The 22,012-nt window shown below is 28.5% G+C and overlaps 1 protein-coding gene across 1 annotated transcript; it reads left to right on the top strand.

Moving 5' to 3' along the window:
• The first annotated feature begins 470 nt into the window (after nucleotides 1–470).
• LOC122272811 (uncharacterized) lies at nucleotides 471–20,244 on the top strand. The gene is made up of 2 exons (XM_071186005.2): nucleotides 471–696; nucleotides 18,703–20,244. Exon 2 carries the CDS (start codon nucleotides 18,715–18,717, stop codon nucleotides 19,738–19,740), a length of 1,026 nt encoding a protein of 341 aa, XP_071042106.2. The 5' UTR covers nucleotides 471–696; nucleotides 18,703–18,714; the 3' UTR covers nucleotides 19,741–20,244.
• The last annotated feature ends 1,768 nt before the right edge of the window (nucleotides 20,245–22,012 follow it).

Raw genomic sequence — 22,012 nt, 5'->3', positions numbered from 1 at the left:
ATTGTAATTATCATCAATTATGTAACAGTAATGAAACCGCACCTTTAAATGTGCAACAACAGTTTATAATAATATACGCGAATTGACATTAACAAAACATATCTGTTAACTCTTCCGGATTTTGCCGAAGATTTTATTTTCATATTTAAAGTGGTAGCAATACTCAGGTTATTCCAATTAACTTTTTGAATTATAATGATAATTGTAAATGAGTTTGACCACCACTACATATAAATAATTACAATAAATATACGAAAGCATAATAATCATTGCGCAAGCGAATTTCAACGGGATCAAAATATATAAATATATTTTTGTGTCAGATCGTTTAATGTTTTACAACCACTCTGAAAATCCATTCTCGGAAAGAGTGAAAGTTGGCAGGTATGACAAGGTCAAAAAGTGCATTCATTTTAAATACGTATTTTGTTAAACGGATATAAATACAGCTATTACTTAATTCACGTCTCACTTGTAGCCCTGAAGAAGACAAATTATCAACTTATTTGACTAAAGAGAAATCTTACCCGATCCGGTTTTGATCTCTTATTTAGCCTGCTACTTGATATTTACCATAGAACGCGAATTACTTTCTTCTCTGAAGCATGTTCTTTATTAAACGATCTCGTTCGTAAAGTGGAATTGGATTTGCTTTAATCACTGCACTACGCTCTTCTACTTTGAATCTAATTAAAGGTATGTTTAAAATCCTTATTTTATAGTGAAACAATTTACGTCAAAATAAAATCAGGAATCTCATGTGTCTTTGAAAAATTATATAATGTTGACAAAAAGTAGGCAATACTCGATCATTTATTATCTTTTTGATCGACACGAAATGCTTTTTTTACACAAAGTTTTACTACTATTTGAATCTATCAAAAATCCGTGAGAACGTTAAAGTTCATCTGCGCAGTAGTGGCTCTAGAAAATAAATAAAGTTGCAAGGGTAGCAAATTAGAATACTATTGGTTCGTTCGGAAAGTTATTGTATTTCTTCACAACCAACTTCACACTTAAGTCATATAATCCATACCTGCCAACATTCACTCTTTTCGAGAATGGATTTTCCAAGTGGTAGTAAAAGAATTACCGAAAAACTACCTTCCTCAAAGATATATTTATATTTTAATCTGGTTGAAATTCGCTATCGTAAGGAATAATATGCTTTTATATATTTGTTGCAATTATTTATATGTGGTGGTGGTCAAACTGATTTAAAACTATTATTATAATTCAAAAATTTTAGTGAAATAACATGAATTTCGCTAGCACTTTAAATATGAAAATAAAATCTTCCGGGAAAACCGGAAGAGTTGGCATCTATGTATAATCAATAGAAATTTTGAAAGCTGATAGAGGAAGGGTCTCGGCATATTTTATATATTTCACGATCGAAAAGTTAAAAATACTGTTCAATCAAGAAAAATATTATCCGATCTGTATGGAGAGGATGCATTGATACTAAGTAAGTGCCAACACTGGTTTACTAACAAAAACGTTCAACATTGGTAGCCGTAAACTCAAAATTGGGTTCAAGGAAGGTTATAAGAAATGAGGTCAAAAGTCAACCTCAATTAGCTTTGTGCCAGTAAAGAACACAAATGTTTTAAGCTAGAGATTCTACCTGAAGGTTGGGAGAAGATAATGGATCAGAATAGATAATATAAAATTCTATGAAATAATCATTCACTATAAGAAATAGTATTTTATTTTCATAAAGAAAAAAAATATTTTCCGAGAAACCCAAAATCTAATATTACAGCCGTACACAAGATTAGTCAGCTTTGTTTACGACGAAAGAAATTAAAATGCAACAAAACAATTGTTTTTAATAATATTTTTACAGCAAACCGTCAGAAAAATAAGATAGTGACAACTGAAAGTGACCAAAACAACTACTATTTCAACACGCAAAAAATTCAAAAATTGTTTAATTTTTATTAAAACAACCTGAAATATCACTAATTAAATATCGTTTTTCGAATCACAATTTTGAGTAATGAGCGTTTAATTTCATAATTGGACTATTTTTTTAAGAATTACTTCAGAATTTCCTGATTCTTCAAAAAACAGTTTTACCAGTTGTAACAAATATTTTTAAAATTATTATTAACAAATATTTTAAGAAATTATTTATTATTAACAAATATTTAAAAAGAATTTTCTCCATCATAACATACAAGTTTCAATAGATATATGAAAAGCCGCATAGATAAATATCTTTGTTCATTAAATACGGTTTTTTAAATCTGTTATGTTAGAAAATTTCTGCTTTTATTCTTTACCATGGGTAACTTCAGTTTAGTTCTCTAAATTGTTTTCACATAAAACTTAGAGTTGAAAGATGTGGAATTTTAGAAAAAAATCCTTTATCAAATATGTGACGTTTCTTCATCAGCGATATGATAGTTTTTAAATTTTCCCCTTTTTATGTAACAAAATAATAGAATATTTTTAACATGCGAAAATATATACTTAATTAATAAAATATTCTTAATTTGCAAAGAAATTCAAAACTATCAAGAATAATTTACACGATTATTCTCAATTTATAAAGCTGTACTTAATTTTCAAGAATAATTTTATTCTTCACGTACTCTGAATTTACGAGCATACAAAATAATCTTACTTTAAAAGTACTCTTAACTTTCAAGAATATTTTTATTTTTCAAATATTTTTTTTAAAGTACAAGGATTATACTAAAATTTCAAGATAATTTTAATTTATGAGGACACTCTTATATTTCAAAAATATTTTTCATTTTCAAACGTTTTCTTAATTTGCAAGAATATTTATTCTTAACTCCCTGGTTTATTTTTTAATTTACAAAATTGCTTTTAATTTGCAAGAATCTTTTGTCTTTCAAGAATAACTTTTATTGTTAATAATATTCTTAATTTACAAGTGAATTCTCAATTTTCACGAATCTTTTTAATTTACAGGAATATCTTTAACTGTAAGATTTGTTTCCCACGTAAAAAAAATATTCTTAGCTTTTGCTACTATTTTATTCAAATTGAGGAAGTGTCAGTATGAAAAAAAGCTTTTACTATAACAATGTGTTATTACCTATTACTTCAATGTTTAAAAATAAGTAATATTTAAAAATAACAGAGAGTACAAATTTAGTTGATAATGAATGAACTTCATTTGATTCCAAAACGATAGAGGTGAAAAAAAAAACAGACATGATTTGAACACTTAAGACATATTTTCTCGAGGTTAATGTGGATACCAAAGCAGATTTGTAATAGATATTGTAAAGTCACCAAAGAAAAAAAAATAATATGGGAAAAGACAAAAATAAAGAAAACTGTGGTGGCACAGAGAGGCTAATCAGGTCAAGCTGCATACCCAAGGGCTATGTAGAGTTGGAGAACGCATTTCGTTACCTTGGGATTCAACATTCATGTGTATGAAACACGATACCAGAGCATCAATATGAGCATCTTTTCAGCTTATGCCTTGGAATCCTGTTTGATTTGCTTCTCTCGGGTACAGGAGTTTTTCTTTGCTTCATTTCCACATTTATTTATTTTCCTTTTCAAGTGCAAACAGAGAGAAGTTGAAAGACCATTATTAGAAACACATCCAAGTTTTATCAATCAATGAAACTAGTTTTATTTCACCTTTTTATCTAGTGTTTCAGCAAATTTCGACAGCATGTTTGCTTTTGCTGGTTTCGTTGGCAACTCTTTCGTCCATAAATTTCTCTGAGTGGTGAAAAAGTTAAACTACCCTGATTTTTTAAAAATAAACATCCGTACTTAAATATGCATCGAATTCAAGTAATAAGGAAAAAAATGGAAATAAAAATATGGCCACCGAAGCCGACGTCTTCAGGGGGTAATAGTTCCGGAAGCCATAAAACAAAACCTATTCTATTGAGAGAGTCAGACAAATGTCAAAATTTGCCCCCTCAGTACCCCGAAAGTTCTGCAAAGGTCCAGGAAAAATGCGAGAAATACACAAAATCAAATCATAAGAGAAATGTGGTATCAGCGGTTCGTGAATATGGACTTATTGAATAAACACAAAGATTAAACTTAATAATATTTATTAAAAACTAGGAAAGTGAAACATAAACAAATAAGCTTAAGCCGGACAACCTTGCTCGTTGCCTGTCAGAATATTAATTACTCCTTTTAGGAAGGAGTAGAGATGTCCAATATTTTCTAGAACAGGTATTTGGAACCTGTTATTTAATCATACCTGTTATAAAAATAAAAGGTTACTTCCGAAGGACTTTTCCAAAATACTAGGCAAAAATTTTAATTCAATTATCTTTTTAAAAATGTTAAACTGTTTTTTGGCAATCTTTGCACATTTTACAATAAGAAAAAAAAAATCACGTTTTATTTATTATTACAGGGCTGTAGCCAGACATTGCGAGGATCTATACAAGTTTTGTATTTTTAGTATTATAATTTTTTAGAGCTGTTTTAAATCTAATAATTTAACGAGTATAGATCGCCATATATCAAGAAATTTTAAAGCTAGTTGAAAATATTGATCACACAATTATAAAATTTATTTATCCAAAGAAAATTGAATGTAAAAATTAATTTTAAATAATTATCTATTATTGTTTGTTATTTAACATTAGAAGAAAACTAAAATTTAAGCTATGTAAATTTTACATCATTTTAACTATGTAATTTTAAAATGCAAAATTTGAACATTATTGATCAAGTCGTTTCTAAGTTAAGAAATTTCAAAAAGACATGACTTCATTCGAATTTCGCATTGTGTCATTTAAAATTACGTTGTTTAAAATGATATATGAGTTAATGCGCCTTGGTATTCAAAATTGTTTCAACCATTATTAAACAAATTAGTATAAATTAAGTAATAATTTCATAAAGATTACATTGTATTTCCCTTAGTTAAACAAATTTTATAACAATGAATAAATATTTTTAATTCGTTTAAATTTTTTATTTATTTATTTATTTAATTTTTTTTTTTTTTTTTTTTTGCATGGAATACGTAAAAAGTAAAATTAACAAGCCTAAATAGAATTAAAAGGAAAAACAAATAACCCAAATTCATCGAGCAAAAGATCGGTTTAGTCAAAGAATTTGACTTATTATAGATAGCACTTAAAACGTGAAAATCCGATTATAGAACAAAATGTTTTCGACAGTCTTTTTTCCCCTCCCTGTAAGTGTAAACATGATATTTCTGAACTTTAAAGCAATTTATAGACTTTAAAAAACTGTTTACTTGTATCAGCAAGAATTAAAAACTTCTCGCGTGAGTAGCATACGTTGTAGTTCATTTATGTCGCACAAGAGCTGCACAATGGGCTATTGGCGACGGTTTGGGAAGCATCCCTGAGGATGATCCGAATACATGCCATCACAATTTTGATCCTCTACAGAGGTCATGTCATCCCCGCTTCGGTAGCCCGACGACCTGTACGCGAATTGGAGAACTTTACGACGAAACAATTTAACGACGACCAGTACCGCACACCGTCGGTCCCTACGCAGACTGATCCAAGTGGTCATCCATCCACACACTGACGGCAGACAGTGATGAACTTCGGTGATCTGATGGGAACCGTGTAGCAGAATTTAACGATCAGTCCACTGCGGGACGTGAGTAGCATACGATAAGTTTTGTAACGTATATGTGAAATCATGGTAAAGCTCAATTTCTGTGTTTTCATAGTCTAAAAAATAAAAGAGCTGCAATAAAAGTCATAAAATTTAGTTCCGATAAAACTAGATGTCGTTCTATAAACTTAAATATTAATTCCAATCATAAATTAATAATAGTACTTAAATTTCGTTTCATTAAAATTAAAATCGAAGTAAATCATTAAATGCCTTTTTTTAATTTTTTTTTATTTCACTCCTAAGGAAATGATTATTTTGCAATTATATTGTTAAAATACATTTAGGGTGCCTTAAATTTCTTAATGAAAAATAGAGTTTCTAAGGTTTAAATTTAAAAAAAAAAAAAATATTAAAGTTATTGATAGTTCACTGCTAGCCCCCCCCCCTTGTGGCTCTACTTCTGTGTCTTAACAACCTATTATTAATAAAACTACCACCTAATATTTTAAATATGCTATATCGGAACAGCCTGTTATTTTTATCACAGGCTAGTATTTTGGAACAGGCAATATTTTGTCACAGCCTAGTATTTTGGAACAGGTGAAACAGGTTAGTATTTTTGAACAAATTTGTATTTAAAAATAGGCAAGAATTTTGTGATAGCCTTGCCTGCTAGTTTGCAGGTTAAGTTTATTTGCAGGAATGTCGGGTACGTGGGGATTTGTCCCCCCTGTCCTTTTGATGCTCGGGCATGGGGGGGGACAGGTTGATTATAATTGCATATTCCTTGTTTTAATTTTTTTTCCTTCTGTGATACAAAAAGTAGAAGCATTCAAATATTTTTCCTAATTTTGATATTGATACATATTTCCTACATGTAAAATAAAAAAAAAATTCTCAAAAATTTCCTACAAAATACGAGTCTCCTCGGTCTTATTCTCTCTCTCTTTCGCATTTTTTTTTCTTTCTTTTTTTAAGACAATAAATATTTCAACTTCTTATTCCCTTATAAGAAGGGGGGTGACACTTCTTTGTATGCAAGTTATATTATCAAACACTATATTTTTTCTCCCAATGTTTATCCTTTTTTATTTCGTCTACTTTAAAATGCTGAACTTATAACGAAGCATGAAGGGGTAATATAATAGTACAGAGAAGATGAAGGGTAGTAGAATAATACTTAAATATTTTTTTTTTCTTGTAAAAAAGGAGGAACAATTTTTAAACTTTCAGCCAAAGGAAGCAAAAAGTTGTCGATTACGGACTATCTAATGGATGTAATGGATCTATTAGGAAACTATCTAATGGTTGTTTGGGGTAGGCAAAATATTTTATGCATGTGATTTAATAATGAAGTTTAGTAATAAAGTTTTAGGGGTCATTAAATTTAAGCTCATTTGTTTATGTTTCACTTTCTTAATTTTTAATAAATGTTATTAAGTTTAATCTTGGTGTTTATTCAATAAGTCCATACTATTGTATTTCGTACATTTAAAGAAAAATTCAGAATATTTTGTTTGAAATAGTGAATTGTTTACAATAGAGTAACTGTGGCCTGCATTTACTTGAAAGTGCTCCACATTTTTTAATGGCTTTTTCTGCTGCCTACTGCATTAATTACAATCGTCTTTTGGGGGAAGGAGTTTTACTGGAGAATCCAGACACCTCTTTACGCCGTTGGCGCCCCACCTTCCTAGCTTTCGCTGCGGGTTTCTTTTTCGGCTTTCGTTTTGGAGGTCGAGATCGACCGTGGTTGCGAATTGACTCTCTCAATATCTTTAAATGAAGGCGTGTCCTTTACTTTTTTTAGTACTTCCCTCATAGTTATTTGTTGTGGTAATTCAATCACTGTTCTACGTGAAGAGTGATTTGTTATTTCCCTGAATTTCGTCCACTCGCATACAAATAGATGTCTCTCTGGCATTGCCTATTATTTTGTTGCTTAAGAGATTTATTTATTTTGAATTTTTGAAGAAAATAAATAATATATTTTTAAATGATAATATTCTGCAGGAAAGGAAAAAATCTGTTACAATTAATTTGGCGAATTTTTGTCCCTTAACCCTTTCGCGCCGACTGTCACAAATACGTGACAGCATGAAACCGTATCAACCAGGGTAAAAAGATAAAACTGGTAATCAAAGCAATTCTTTAGCAGTTTATTTGTGGGCGGAGTTATAATTGTTTGATTTATTTTATTCACCATTACTTAGTTCAAAATAAAACTATTTAGTTGTACTTTGTATTAACATTGATTATATGTATGATTAAGCTAACAATAATTAAAATAAAAGCAAAGTAAGTCTGTCAAATTAGAAACGACTACATTTAAGTTACCGTTTTTTATTTAATTACATCCTGATTCTGATTTTGTACGAATGCTTTTCTGAATCACCCGTCCCCAAGGGGTTAATGGTTTGAATTTTACTTGACATAAAAATTATCATTAAAGGCTACATAGTATGTGATATTTTTAAACTAATGTGCTAATTGTTTCAAAACGAAAATATTATTTAGATAATCCGCGAAAAGTTTAGAATTGTTATAAAAAGGCTTGTTTCTTTAAAAATTATGCTAAATTCGTATACTGGTGTTTATTTTTTTTTAGAAATGTTAAAAAAAATATCGGATTATGCTCTAGTTGAATTTAATTTGTTAAATGTTTCAGCTCGTGCAAATTGGCAAAGCTGTATCAATTACATTTTAGTAAACATATATTTCTCTTAGTTTAAAACTATAAAATGATGTTATTCGAATTATATTTAAAAAGTTGCATTGAACTGGGTTGCAATGTATGCAGTTAGACAACTTTTAGGTATTTAAGTAAATGAAATTATAAATCACTATCAGTAAAATTCACTAAATTTATTATGTCAGAAAATATAAATAATTTTACGAAAGTGGGGTTAGAATGAAGTGATTAGGTAACAAAGGGATTGTAATAATAATCACAAAACAGATCTTTGGGGAATTGTAGTTAGAAGATTAAACGAAGGAGAGAATATATTTACATTAAGCGAGTACCTTCAGATCTAGAAAAACGATCTGTTTCGCAAAAAGAAACGACGATGGTTGCGAAGTAATCAAGGGGGCTGGTGAGCGGCAGCAAATAAGGGCTCCTGCCAAAATTGTAGGAGTTTTAAAAAAAGAGTAATTTAAACACAACTTTGTTTTCTAGATATTCGATTTAACAAATGATTTAAAATTAATCAGCTTTAATTATATATTTAAACTTACAAATTTTGTTACGCAACTAGAACCTGTATATAAGCGCAGAACTTCCCGGCTTTTTACAAAACGTAATTTGTATCAAATAAACATCTTGTTTAGAGCAAGTTTTTGTATTATCTATTTCGTGAAAAAGTTTACACAGCAAAATAATTTAAGCTTATATTTAATTTAACTTTTGTCAACTTAAAATTCTAGAGGAAGAATATTAAGAAAAAATATAGTTGGAAATGTTTAGGTTCTCCTGGATCTGTTGGATCTTTTAAAGCATTTGTGATAAATCATACACAGTGTGTCACGGGTCGATTTATAATTTTTTTATTAGAATTCTTTGAGAACAAGAAACAGAGCATTTGGCTACATAACGTATAAAAGGTATACAATTTATATTTTGTTGATTAGACTTATAAAGCAAATATGTTTTATATTTCTTTCGTCACGTGTGAGCATTAAAAAGAAAATGTGTACTTTTTTTTGAGTAAATTTTTTGTAAGTCAAACGATGTTTTCGGAAAATTTGATGAAATAAATATAACGAACACTCAAAACTAATACTTTGAATGATAAAAAAAAGTCCCAGTAAATCTCAGTTTAATTCATAAGCCTATATTTAATTTAATTTTTGTCAACTTAAAATTCTAGAGGACGAATATTAAGAAAAAAATATAGTTGGAAATGTTTAGGTTCTCCTGGATTTGCTGGATCTTTTAAAGCATTTGGGATAAATCATACACAGTGTGTCACGGGTCGATTTATAATTTTTTTATTAGGATTCTTTGAGAACAAGAAACAGAGCATTTGGCTACATAATGTATAAAAGGTATTTTGTAGATTAGACTTATAAAGCAAATATGTTTTATATTTCTTTTGTCACGTTTGAGCATTAAAAAGAAATGTGTACTTTTTTGCGAGAAAATCTTTTGTAAGTCAAACGATGTTTTCGGAAAATTTGATGAAATAAATATGACGAATACTCAAAACTAATACTTTGAATGATAAAAAAAACCTCAGTAAATCTCAGTTTAATTCATAAAAGTAAATATTTTACTGAAAAAAGAAACGATACTGAATTGAAGTAGTACAACACACTTTTGAAGCATGCTACAACATTTGTCTTTAAGAAATACAGATATTTATATTTTTGTTTATGAATTTACAGAAAAATGTCTCAACATTATTTTTTCAAAATCTGTAGCAGATTAAAATAAAGGACTTCATAATCTTCTCTAAAATTGACTGAAGTTTTAAACATTATCAGGCAAATGACATATTAAAAGTTTGATTAATTGATTTTTTTATTATTTTTTTAATTAAGTTTTGAAAACTAATTGTAAAGGATAACTACTTATTCAAGCACTATTATTATTCAATGAATGAGTTTTGCTTGTTGCTAATTCTAAAATACGTTGGAAATTCGTTCCAGCTTTTAGTTTATTTTTCGATTAGCCACATTAGGATTAACATCTAATGTTTGTAAAATTCCTCAGTTTATATTCTAGAACTAATGTATCAGTTAAGATTGGTATGAGTAGAAATTTATTTATTTTAAACTTCCGACTAAAATGCCTTTACGCACTGAATGTTACGAAATAAATAGTGCTATAAACTATGTCACATAAAAAAGAGCGAACAGAAATAAGTAAAATAGAGAGTAGGAAGTTTGAGACGCCTTTATAAGGGAGTGGGGGCGGTCTAAGTGTAAAAAGAATATATATTTGAAACGGAACATACTCTTCTAAATTTCTATGACTTGTGTTTTCTGATAATCATTTGAGTTTCAAGTTTGAAACAGAACGCATGCTTTCATTACCCTCGATTTTTGTTATTAAATTTTTAAGTTAGTTGTTTATATTTCAATCTTTTCTCTAAAACTTTATTTTTTACGTCATATTTTATGCATTTTAATTTACGTTATTTCACTCATGAACAAAAAATCTAGTCAAGCGTGGAATTTTTTTTCACGTGACTCGATTGTGAAAGTAAATTAGCGAAATGTAAGCTTTGTGCCACGAAGTTATCTTAGGAAAGTACAGTAACAAATTTGAGTAAACATATTTTGCGTCAACACCCATCAATAAATCTTTCCCGGCGTTTCTATTGCAACCTGTGTTGCTGGGTCTAGCCATTCGAATGATGAACCAGATATTTCTCCAATTATTGATGAACCAGACGAACCGACAGTCATCGTTCAACCATCAAGTTCCCTCCATCAACATTTAATTCAAGAATTTTTACCAAGAAAGGTAACTATTTCAGATAAAAAGAAAATAGATGAAGCATTCATAAAACTATTCACACAAGATTTCCAACCCTTTTCAATAGTAGAAGACAAAGGATTCAAGAGTTTTGTAAAGGTTCTTAACCCCAACTATAATTTGCCTAATCGAAAAACTATTTCTTGTACTTGGCTCCCTGCAAAATTTGAAGAATGTTCATATATCATTCATGAGAAAATGAAGGATGTGAATAGTATGTGTCTAACAATCGATTCCTAGACATCGAAGAATAATGGCCGTCACTGGACACTTTATTGATAATGATTTCGATTTATAAACTGTACTTTTGGGGTGCAAGAAATATGATGACTCTCATACAGCTTCGCATCTGGCCATGAAAATAAAGGATTTAACTGATGCATTTAATGTATCAATAAAATTTTAGTTTGTGTTACAGATAATGCAACAAATATGAAAAACGTTTTCCTGGTTTAGCTCATACGCTGAACCTTATTGTACGTGATGCGTTGAAACTACTTCATGAATTAATAGAGAATTAAAAATGTTGTAGCCTATTTTAAACGGAGCACTACATACAATGAAAAATTGCTAAATTATTAAAAAAAAATAATGGAATTGAGCAACCAAAAAAAATTGATTCAAGATGTTGTCACTAGATGTAACTCTGCATTTTATATTTTAGAAAGATACTTAAGAAGATGCTATTAAAACTGCAATAGTCCTAATAAACAAAGATTTGCCGAGCTTATCGGAAAACGAATGGCTTATTTGTGAAGGAGTTATTGAAGTTTTGAGGCCATTCGAAGAGATAACAAGAGAACTAAGCGGCGAAAAATGTGTCACGGCTAGTAAAGTACCAGTAATAGTAAAAGGACTAATATCTGTGTGCAACAAACTATCGATGAAATCTTTTCAGCCAATAACACAATATATTCTTAAACATTTAAATACCGGATTAACTTCTAGACTCGGAAGAGTGCAACTTAATGAAACAGTAACCATTTGTCCAATATTGGATCCAAGATATAAAACATTAGCTTTGGAGACAACTACTGCCAAATTTATGAAAAAACGCCTTATTGAATTTGTTGCATCTGAAGTTAAAAAAGGATGTTAAGCCAAAAAATAAACATGCCACCTAGTGAATTATCTGCCCAAGAACCGTCTAAGAGAATGTCTGCATGGAACAATTTCGATTCTATAGTGTCAACGCAAAAATCCCAAGGTAAGTTTTAAAAATTAGTTACTTGAAATTTTTTTTATATTCTTAAGATATTCAACAGTAGTTACGCAGTAATTAAATTAAAATAAAATCTTAATAAGTTAACCATTAATTGTAGTTCTTTAAATCCGGTTATTAAAGATTTTTTTCTCAGTTACATAAATTTTTTTTCAAATGTATTGATGGTCATTTAATAGTATTCAAGATTTTACACTTTCTTAAATTTGTAATTAATAAAATACCCTTAATATTATAATTTTCGCGTAAATTTCTTATGCTTTTACAATTTCTTATTTAAAAGTTTCTGAAAGCTCCTTAGCACTCTTTGCTTTCAAGTTCAGTCATAATAAGTTTACTTTAATTATTTTATTGAATCAAACGGATGAAGTTCTTATAATTTTAGGAACGGCTCTCTCAGCAGCGACAGTAGAAGTGAACAGATACCTAGATGCCAGTTATTTGCCTAACAATAAATCCATTGCTTTGGTGGAAAGAAAATTATCATTTATTTCCAACAATTGCAAAAACAAAGCTTTGCATGGTAGCTTCGTCAGTTCCTTGTGAACGCATTTTTTCAAAAGGTGGATATGTAGTAAATGACAGACGAGCTCGCCTTAATAGTAAACATGTAGAAAGAATTCTATTTGTAAATGCCAATTCGCACTTTCTGTAATTGCATGCAATTTATTTACAAGTTATATCCTGCTCCATAATATATCATATATTAGTTGAATTCATAAACATTATTTTGCTTAGAAGGAATTTATTGTATTTTATCTACAATTATATAAGTAAATTATTTTTTCTCCATATAAAATAACTGATAGTGTATTTTATTTTGTAAAACAAAGCAGGCCGGTTATATTTTCATATACACATTGTTATTAGTACTTTTTGCAGTTTTTCTTTTAAAGCAACTAATAGCATAATCAACTACGAAATTAAATAAATTTATATTTCTCTCTTCTTTTTTTAAAAATTCTATCGGTGAGCTTTCTTATTTGTAAGTACCTGGAAAAATTTTTTTTCATACATACAAATTTGCACTTTCAGTAACTGCATGAAATTCATTCAGATTTTATTTCATGCACTACAGCATAGCATATTTTATTTAAAATTGTTTAAATTTTACTTTCCTAAAGATGTAATGTAAAGATTAAGTTCTGTTTTGTTTCTTTTTAAAACGGAGAGGATGCTGGTTATGTTATCACATATACAGAATATAATGTGTAACTTCTTAATTGTTTTGATTTAAAAATAATGTTATGCAATGTTGTGTTTTAAATTCAAAGATTAAATTTTTGGAATTTCTAATTTGTCCAAATCTGTATTTTTAAGTTCTATTTATTTTTTCTTTTTGTGAAATGAAAAAAAATGTTGGCTATATTTTCTCATATAGAGGAGAATGTAATGTCTAATCTCTAAATTGTTTTGATTTAAAAATTATGATACGCAATGTTATGTTTAAATTCAGTGATTAATTTTTTTAAAATTTCTAATTTGTCTATATCTGTATTTTTAGTTATATTTCATTTTTCTTTTGAAAATAAAAATAAACTGTTGGCTACATTTTCTCACATAGAGAATGTAATGTCTGACTTTTAAATTGTTTTGATTTAAAAATAATGCTACGCAATGATGTGCTTAAATTCGGAGTTTAAATTTTTTGAATTTCTGATTTGTCTAAATCTGTATTTAAAGTTCTATTAATTTTTCTTTTTGTAAAATGAAAAAAAATGTTGGCTATATTTTCCCATATAGAGAATGTAATGTCTAATCTCTAAATTGTTTTGATTTAAAAATTATGATACGCAATGTTGTGTTCAAATTCAGAGATTAAATTGTTTTGAATTTTTAATTTGTCTACATCTGTATTTTAAGTTCTATTTCTTTTTTCTTTCGTAAAATGAAAAAAAAAATGTTGGCTATATTTTCTCATACAGAGAATGAATGTAATGTCTGACTTTTAAATTGTTTTGATTGAACAATAATGTTTTGCAATGTTGTATTTTAAATTCAGAATTTAAATTTTTTGAATTTCTGATTTGTCTAAATCTGTATTTTAAGTTCTATTAATTTTTTCTTTTCGTAAAATGAAAAAAAAATGTTCGCTATATTTTCTCATATAGAGAATGTAATGTCTAATGTTTAAATTGTTTTGATTTAAAATACGCAATGTTGTGTTTAAATTCAGAGATTAAATTGTTTTGAATTTCTGATTTGTCTATAAATCTGTATTTTAAGTTCTATTTATTTTATCTTTTCGTAAAATAAAAGAAATGTTGGCGATATTTTCTCATATAGAGAATGTTATGTCTAATCTCTAAATTGTTTTAATTTAAAAATAATGCTACGCAATGATGTGCTTAAATTCGGAAATTTAATTTTTTTTTAAATTTCTACTTTGTCTGTATTTGTATTTTAAGTTCTCGTTCTTTTTTCTATTTGTAAAATGATAAAAAATGTTGGCTATATTTTCTCATGTAGAGAATGTAATATCTGACTTCTTAATTGTTTTGATTTAACAATAATGTTATGCAATGTTGCGTTTTAAATTCAGATATTAAATTTTTTGATTTCTTATTTGTCTCAATATTTATGAAGTATTTCATTCCATTTAGACAATTTTATTCCATTTTTTTTCCTCTTGTGGAAATGAAAATATTCTGGTTATATCGTCAAAAGAATGTAGTAGGGAACTCCTAAATTCTTTTTTATTTAGGAAAAATAACTTTTGCAATAACTTTTGAACATTTACAATAACTTTTTTTAGTTCGCTAAGCTTTTTAAATTATTTAATGATTGTTAAAAAAGATGCACATTTTGCAAAATAATTTTTTCGCTGTCACTTATTTATCCTTACAATGCATTGGAAAAGGGCTATATTTCGTAAAGAAAACTATTGTTTCTATTATTATTTATTATATTTAATTACACTAACAAAAATGTTTTTCAAATGTTTTCGAATATAAGAAATTAATTCTGAATTATATCTTTTGAACTGCCAGCTCTTCTAAAATATAATCATAAAAAGAAAAAACTATATATACATAAAAAAGGATGTAACATAGTTTTTTTCTGAACTTAAACAATAGAGAATAAAAGAGAAATTAATATATAATTGCTTTCATACTGTTTAAAATATAATTAGAAAAAAATCTTCGCTATATTTTCTTACCCATAGAAAAAAAAATACTTTTCCTAATAATATTGTCAAATTAATAGAAAAATATGTATCTGTTACAAAAAAAATACATCCAAGAATTAATTATTTTTTATAATTAATGTCACATTCTTTTCAATAATTATTTATTTAGAAAATTTTGAAACTGAGATTTAATGCAGTATTGCATCGTACTTAGATCACACTTCATATTATTTAATTTTTTAAAAATAATTATTAAATTTTTTTATCGTTGTACTTTAATAGACCATAATATAACAATATGAGCATTATTTTTGACTTTAGAAAAGAATTTGAATATTTTAATTTAAAATTTGAAATAGTTACGTTTTTTTTTCATATTCCATCTTTTACTTAGTTGAAACTGGAAGTCCAAGTATGTATACCTCAAATTATTTGACGCCCTGACAGTATAATTCATATTTTGTTTTATCTTGTTATGACTTATGACAGTAAAATAGAAATTCTGAACTGTAAAATTGTTTTTTGTTGCTGTTTTCGTTTATACAGAAGTGTAGAGGTTAAACAAGGAAAAGATAAAATTGCCATTTGACAAATCACCTTTGAGAAAGGGAAGAGGTAGGGCAAAAACATTAAAAAAATATGTTTAAAGTACTGGTTTAAACTTGAAGATCTCTCTAAAGGCCTGTTTACACGGTCCAAGTTCTTGAATCCGAGAAATTGGACAGATTTACTCTGTCCAAGAAATTTGATGATTCGTTGACACTATCCAAGTTCTTGAATGTCGCTGATTCGTTGAAAGAAAAACTTGCACATGCGCATTGTTCCTATTCAACATTATAAAATAATACTTACATAAGTTTAAAATTACTAAATAAATTTAAATAAAATCATAATAACACAAATTAACCGCAACAGATCAATTTATTTGGACAAAAAATATATGAAAACAGACAAGAAGATGACATAATTTGCTGCCTGATTGTTGACGTCACAAAACCTAAGACGCTGATTGGTTAAGGGAGAAAAAACTTGGATGTAAAGTAAAACATGCTCTACTATCGTCCAAGAAGTTGGACCAAGTTCTCGGATGTTTGTTTACACGATCAAAGCTCAAAGCAAAACAAGTTTCCATCAATACCAATCAATCTCTGTCCAAGATATTGGATCGTCTAAACAGGCCTAAACTACACATTGTTCAGTTTAGTAATCAACAAAGCCTTTTATATTCACCTTCTTCAGTCGTGGTTACTATGGTTACATATTTATTGATCAATATCAATGGGTTTCCATGGTTAAATAGTTCAAAGAAATAGCAACATTCTTTTGAATGTAAATGTTTTAACAATGTTTGATGATGTAAGTAGATATTACTACATTTTATATGCCTACTTCAATATGTATTTTTGGAATCCTTGTAAAAATATGCTTAAAAAGCATTTATATGTAAGGGATTGCAAAATTATATTTAAGCATGGAAAAAAGAAGACGTTATAAAAATCTGACGAATTGTTATCGAGGAGATGACGAGATTAATAACATCCAAGCAAGTTTAAATTCCACAGTAAACATGAAAAGGTTTTAAAATTTCACTTTCCAACCCTCCACCTCAGCTTTGTTCTTTCAATCATACAGGTTTTGACGCTTTTAATCTCACTTTTCTCGATAATGATTCATAGGTTTTGACGATTTTAATCTCATTTTTCTCGATAATGATTCATGGGTTTTGACGCTTTTAATCTCACTTTTCTCGATAATGATTCATATGTTTTGACGTTTTTAATCTCACTTTTCTCGATAATGATTCATGGGTTTTGACGTTTTTAATCTCACTTTTCTCGATAATGATTCATGGGTTTTGACGTTTTTAATCTCACTTTTCTCGATAATGATTCATAGGTTTTGACGTTTTTAATCTCACTTTTCTCGACAATGATTCATGGGTTTTCGAAGTAGCATTTCTTTTCTCTCTCACTTAAATATTTATTCACTATTCTTACTTCATTTATTTCAAGGATTATATATAGTTGCAGTAAAATTACTATAGTTACAGTGATAATTTGCCCTATTTAATAGTTTAAAGCGGCGGTTCCCTAACTTTAAAATCCAGTTATAATTTTGCGAAACATAATCTGCTACGAAACCCTGCAATGAGATTTATTTGCAACTTATTTTTAATAAATATTTAATATTGATACCGATAACTATTCTCAATGTTTATTTACGTCATTATGTACTTTTATTTAAACGAAAACCGCATTTCAGCTCATACATTTCCGTTTATGCATACAATAAAATCTAATCAAGAGTTAGACTAGAGTTCCTGGCCAAATTTTTAGACGCATTATAAGATTCCATGTAAAATCTTAGTTATGTGATTAATTAAGTGATATTATACAGTTAATTAATTAAGTGATATTATACAGTTTGATTGTTCTTTTGGGACTGAAACCGGTTTGCACTTGCCTACGTTCGAGTATCAATTGATTAAATGCGGAGATATATAATACAAATTCAACGATTGGATAAATTAGACGATATATTATCTAAATACAGAATATTGGTTGCATCAGGTATTATATAGTTATATTGTAATAATTGGATCAAATTATTAGACGCACTGTAGTTTTTTTAAAATGACATGTTTAGCACGAGTTTATGGGCAATACTTTTATAATTAAACATATATGAAATGGGTTTTTATTCAGGAGAATTTTTTATATACCTCCAATTTATTTTTAAAGTATTGAATTACGTAGTTAACCAATTGATACACGGGCGCAAACAAGTGCAAACCAATTAAGATTTAACATAGAATCTTATAGTGCGTCTAATAATTTTTCCAGGGACTGCTGATGCCACTTAAGGTCCAGAAATTCACATATATGACAAAAAAAAAAAAAAAATTGTGACTAGTATTGTTAAAACTACATGATGGGAAAACTCTATTTTGCATTCATTTACGAAATATTTTTAAAATAATTAATAAATTTCAGTCAATAAATATTTTCAAATTAAATCATAGTTTATAGTTGATAAATATTTTATTACAATTGCACATGAATTTTTTTGAATAAATTTCTGGGCTCCGATCAAGGAGATTGGTCACAGGTTTAAAGAACCGATATTGTTCGATGTTCAATTTTTATAAGAATTTCTCCGATTTTTCTTAAAATGTATCAATTTGATCAATTTCTTAAGCGGAAGGCTGCCGTCACAGAAAGCAAATCTTGATATAATGCACGCTTGAGGCGTTTGCTGTCAAAGGGTCATTAATTATCCATCTTCTGTGTTATTTTTTAGATCAAACCACTCATGGAGCTCGTAAGGAAAACATTTCCGGCCTATGTTCTATTGATGTTGAGTGGGCCTCTTGTGATTCTCGAATGTTTGAGCAACCCTATCCTGGATGTGACCAAAAACGATCTCGAAACTATAAATGCAACATGTAACAGTTATTCTTGTGTATTACCTTATACATATGAAGAATTTGGCCAGTACAGCTGCAACTGTGATGATAAATCTTGCAGTCTTCAAGGAAATTGCTGTGTTGACTCACCATACAAGAATAAATATCCTAAGCAATTAAAGCGCGTCGACTGTAAAACATATAATGATGGATATATATACCATGTCCCCATGGTATACGATTGTGACCCAGATTTAGAAAGTGATAAAACCACCACGGAACTGTGCAAAAGCAATGGTGAATTGTTAAACGATCCCTTTTTGAATATACCCGTTACTGATCCTGTAACAGGTATTTCGTATAAGAACTACTACTGCTTTGCTTGCAATGAAAACTATGGTGATGAAGAGCCAGTGTTATGGAACTTGATTATAGAAAGTTACTATAGAAGAGTCGTAACAAACACGTTACCAGATCTTTATTTTGATAAAGTCAGATGGTTATGGATCATGGACCACAACAAACCAAATGCAACAGATGTATCATTGTATACACAAATTCCAGAAAAAATTAAAAGTTATATACCATACTGTTATACGGGCAGAATGATATCAGAATGTGCTTCAAATTGGACTGATGACAACATAAGGATCAAGTGTTTAGCGTACATGGCTCTTGCGAGAATAAAAATCAATGGTAGTTCTTCTATTGTGTATTATCGAAATCCTCACTGCGCCATTTGCAATTATCAGACCATTGATAACATGGTTTGCAACTCAGGCTTCGATGATAATAAGGTGGTTAATGACTTCTTTTATGCATCTTTCTCTGTTCGTGACAAAAAAAGCAAATTTCATGATGTTGTGATGTATGATTACTTAGTTGGAGAATTTAGAACTGTACAAAGGACAAAAAAGGAAAACGCAAATTAAATTTGGCCAGAAAATTATTCATGACACATTAATGACAGAAGTTTTCCCTTACAAATTAAGTTTGGAATCCCGTGTCAACAACAAACATCAAAAATATTTGTGTGAGTTTTTTAACATCGTAGCAGAAACGTTATAACTTATAAAAAGTTTGAATTTACAAGTTGGCAACTACAGCTGATAATTACACATAATCATTGAATATTCTTGAACGGCATCTACTGCCCTGTACATTTATTACATTTGTCGAAATTTTATTACCTTAGTGACAGAAACTCCATAACACAATAAGTGCAGAAATTTATAACACATATTATACTGCAAGTAATGATCACAGCAATATACCGAGTCATTAAGTAAGTTCTTATGCAAAACTAGTAGGAAAATGAAACTCATTATAAAATTCCAAGAACTTGAGTTGTTAAATAATCAAACTACTTTTATAAATGTAAAAAATCATCTTGTATACTGTTAACATCGTTTTGAAATTAAAAATGCTATAATTTCTTTGTCGTATTTTTATTTACATATTGTATAAAAAAATACAGCGAGAGTGTGAATAACAATTAAACTTCACATAGGATTTTTGGCAAGTTATTCGACCAACACTCATATTCATATATTTAATATTCAAATACGATGAGTGTGTAAATAATAGTTAAGATTTTTCAACAATTTGCGTGAAGCTTCACTTTGCTTCGTCCAACAATTAATAAAATTTATATTCATTTTCCACAGTATTGATCACTATGGTTACGTATTTGTTTATCTACGAGTTTCCATGGATTGTTAAATAATTAAGAGTAGTAGCAAAAACGTTTAGAATTTAAATTCTTTATTGTGTTCGTAATTCGAAGCAAAAAAAAAAATTAAATGAAATACGCAAGTTCTAGCATTTATTGAATTGATGCTAGATGACGTTGGCAGATATTACTGCAATTCATGTGTATAAAATAATAAGTAGTTTTAATTCTCTTGCAATGTGAGATATTGAAAAATTAATATTTACAATGAATTATATTTATATATTAAAATTTAAATTTGCCGAACAGGAAAATATAATTCAAATAGATTCATTTTCTTTATCTTTCAAACATGGGGGTAACAGTCATAGGTTTTTGGTTACCTAGATTATCTCTGTCTTTAAGTTTCTTGGCAAGATTTTTTTTTTTAATTTTTTCACGGGGTAATTATTTATTTTTTTTGACAAGATTATTTTTTAAGAATTTTCTTGACAGGATTATTATTTTTTAAAAATTATCTTGACAAGATTATAATTTTATTTTTAATTTTCCTGTCAATATTATTATTTTTTTAATTTTCCTGTCAATATTATTATTTTTTTAATTTTCTAGACAAGATTATTATTCATTTATAGAAGAACATAGTAGTGTAAAAAGGAAAAGAAATATACAAAAATTGCTCTGTTTTGCGTATTAATAAAATATGCACTTTATTTATAATGCATTTTACAGCACTATCACTTTTTTGCACTTCTAGTCTATAGGCGTGAGATCTATCATTCGAAATTTCGACTACTTTCTGTAAATTTTTCGAATCCTTACAAAGCGTAATGGCTTATAACGAGGCAAGTTTTAATCGATATTTGACCATTGCAGTCGGAATTTATAGCCGTAATGAATTTATAATCAATCAAAATTCTGCTCATTTTCCAAATAATTTAAGTCCTATAATTCCCAAAGAAATTTCTTGCTCGATGACAAAACAAAGTTCAACCGTTTTATGAATTACACAAGTAGAATTAACTACCATATTATTCCTAATGGGAATTTATCGAAAATCAAATTACCTGCCATTGTTTGATTATCTATAATGTTTAAAATTTTAAAAAATCTAGTGCTGGATGACTACATAAATTTTTGTTGGTACATGATCATTGCAAACTGTGAACTTATATCGTCATTTTATTCCCAAATGAAATTTATCATTGATTAAAATGTCTACTAATTTTTGATCTAGTTTAGCTACAGCTCTATACTTGATGTCAAAATTGTTATTCAAAAAGCGCAAGGGAAATTTTTTACCAATCGAAATTTTTACAATTTTCTGACATGAACAAACTAGCATAAAAAACTGAAACGATAAGTGGAATAATATTTAAAAAATACGATTTTCATGTAAACTGAGAAGATGAAAGTAGTTTTATTTTTGTATTGTTTCAATTGAAAAACGTAAAGAGAATCCCTTTCGAAACAAACCATTGAATATTACTCTACCCATTGGTTATTACTCTACTCATTCCATTTTAGGTCTG

Source organism: Parasteatoda tepidariorum, chromosome 5 (genome assembly GCF_982258835.1).
Source record: "Parasteatoda tepidariorum strain Cologne lab strain chromosome 5, Ptep-v5.0, whole genome shotgun sequence".
NCBI classification, from domain to species: domain Eukaryota; kingdom Metazoa; phylum Arthropoda; class Arachnida; order Araneae; family Theridiidae; genus Parasteatoda; species Parasteatoda tepidariorum.
This window is presented reverse-complemented; position numbering and strand designations above follow the sequence as displayed.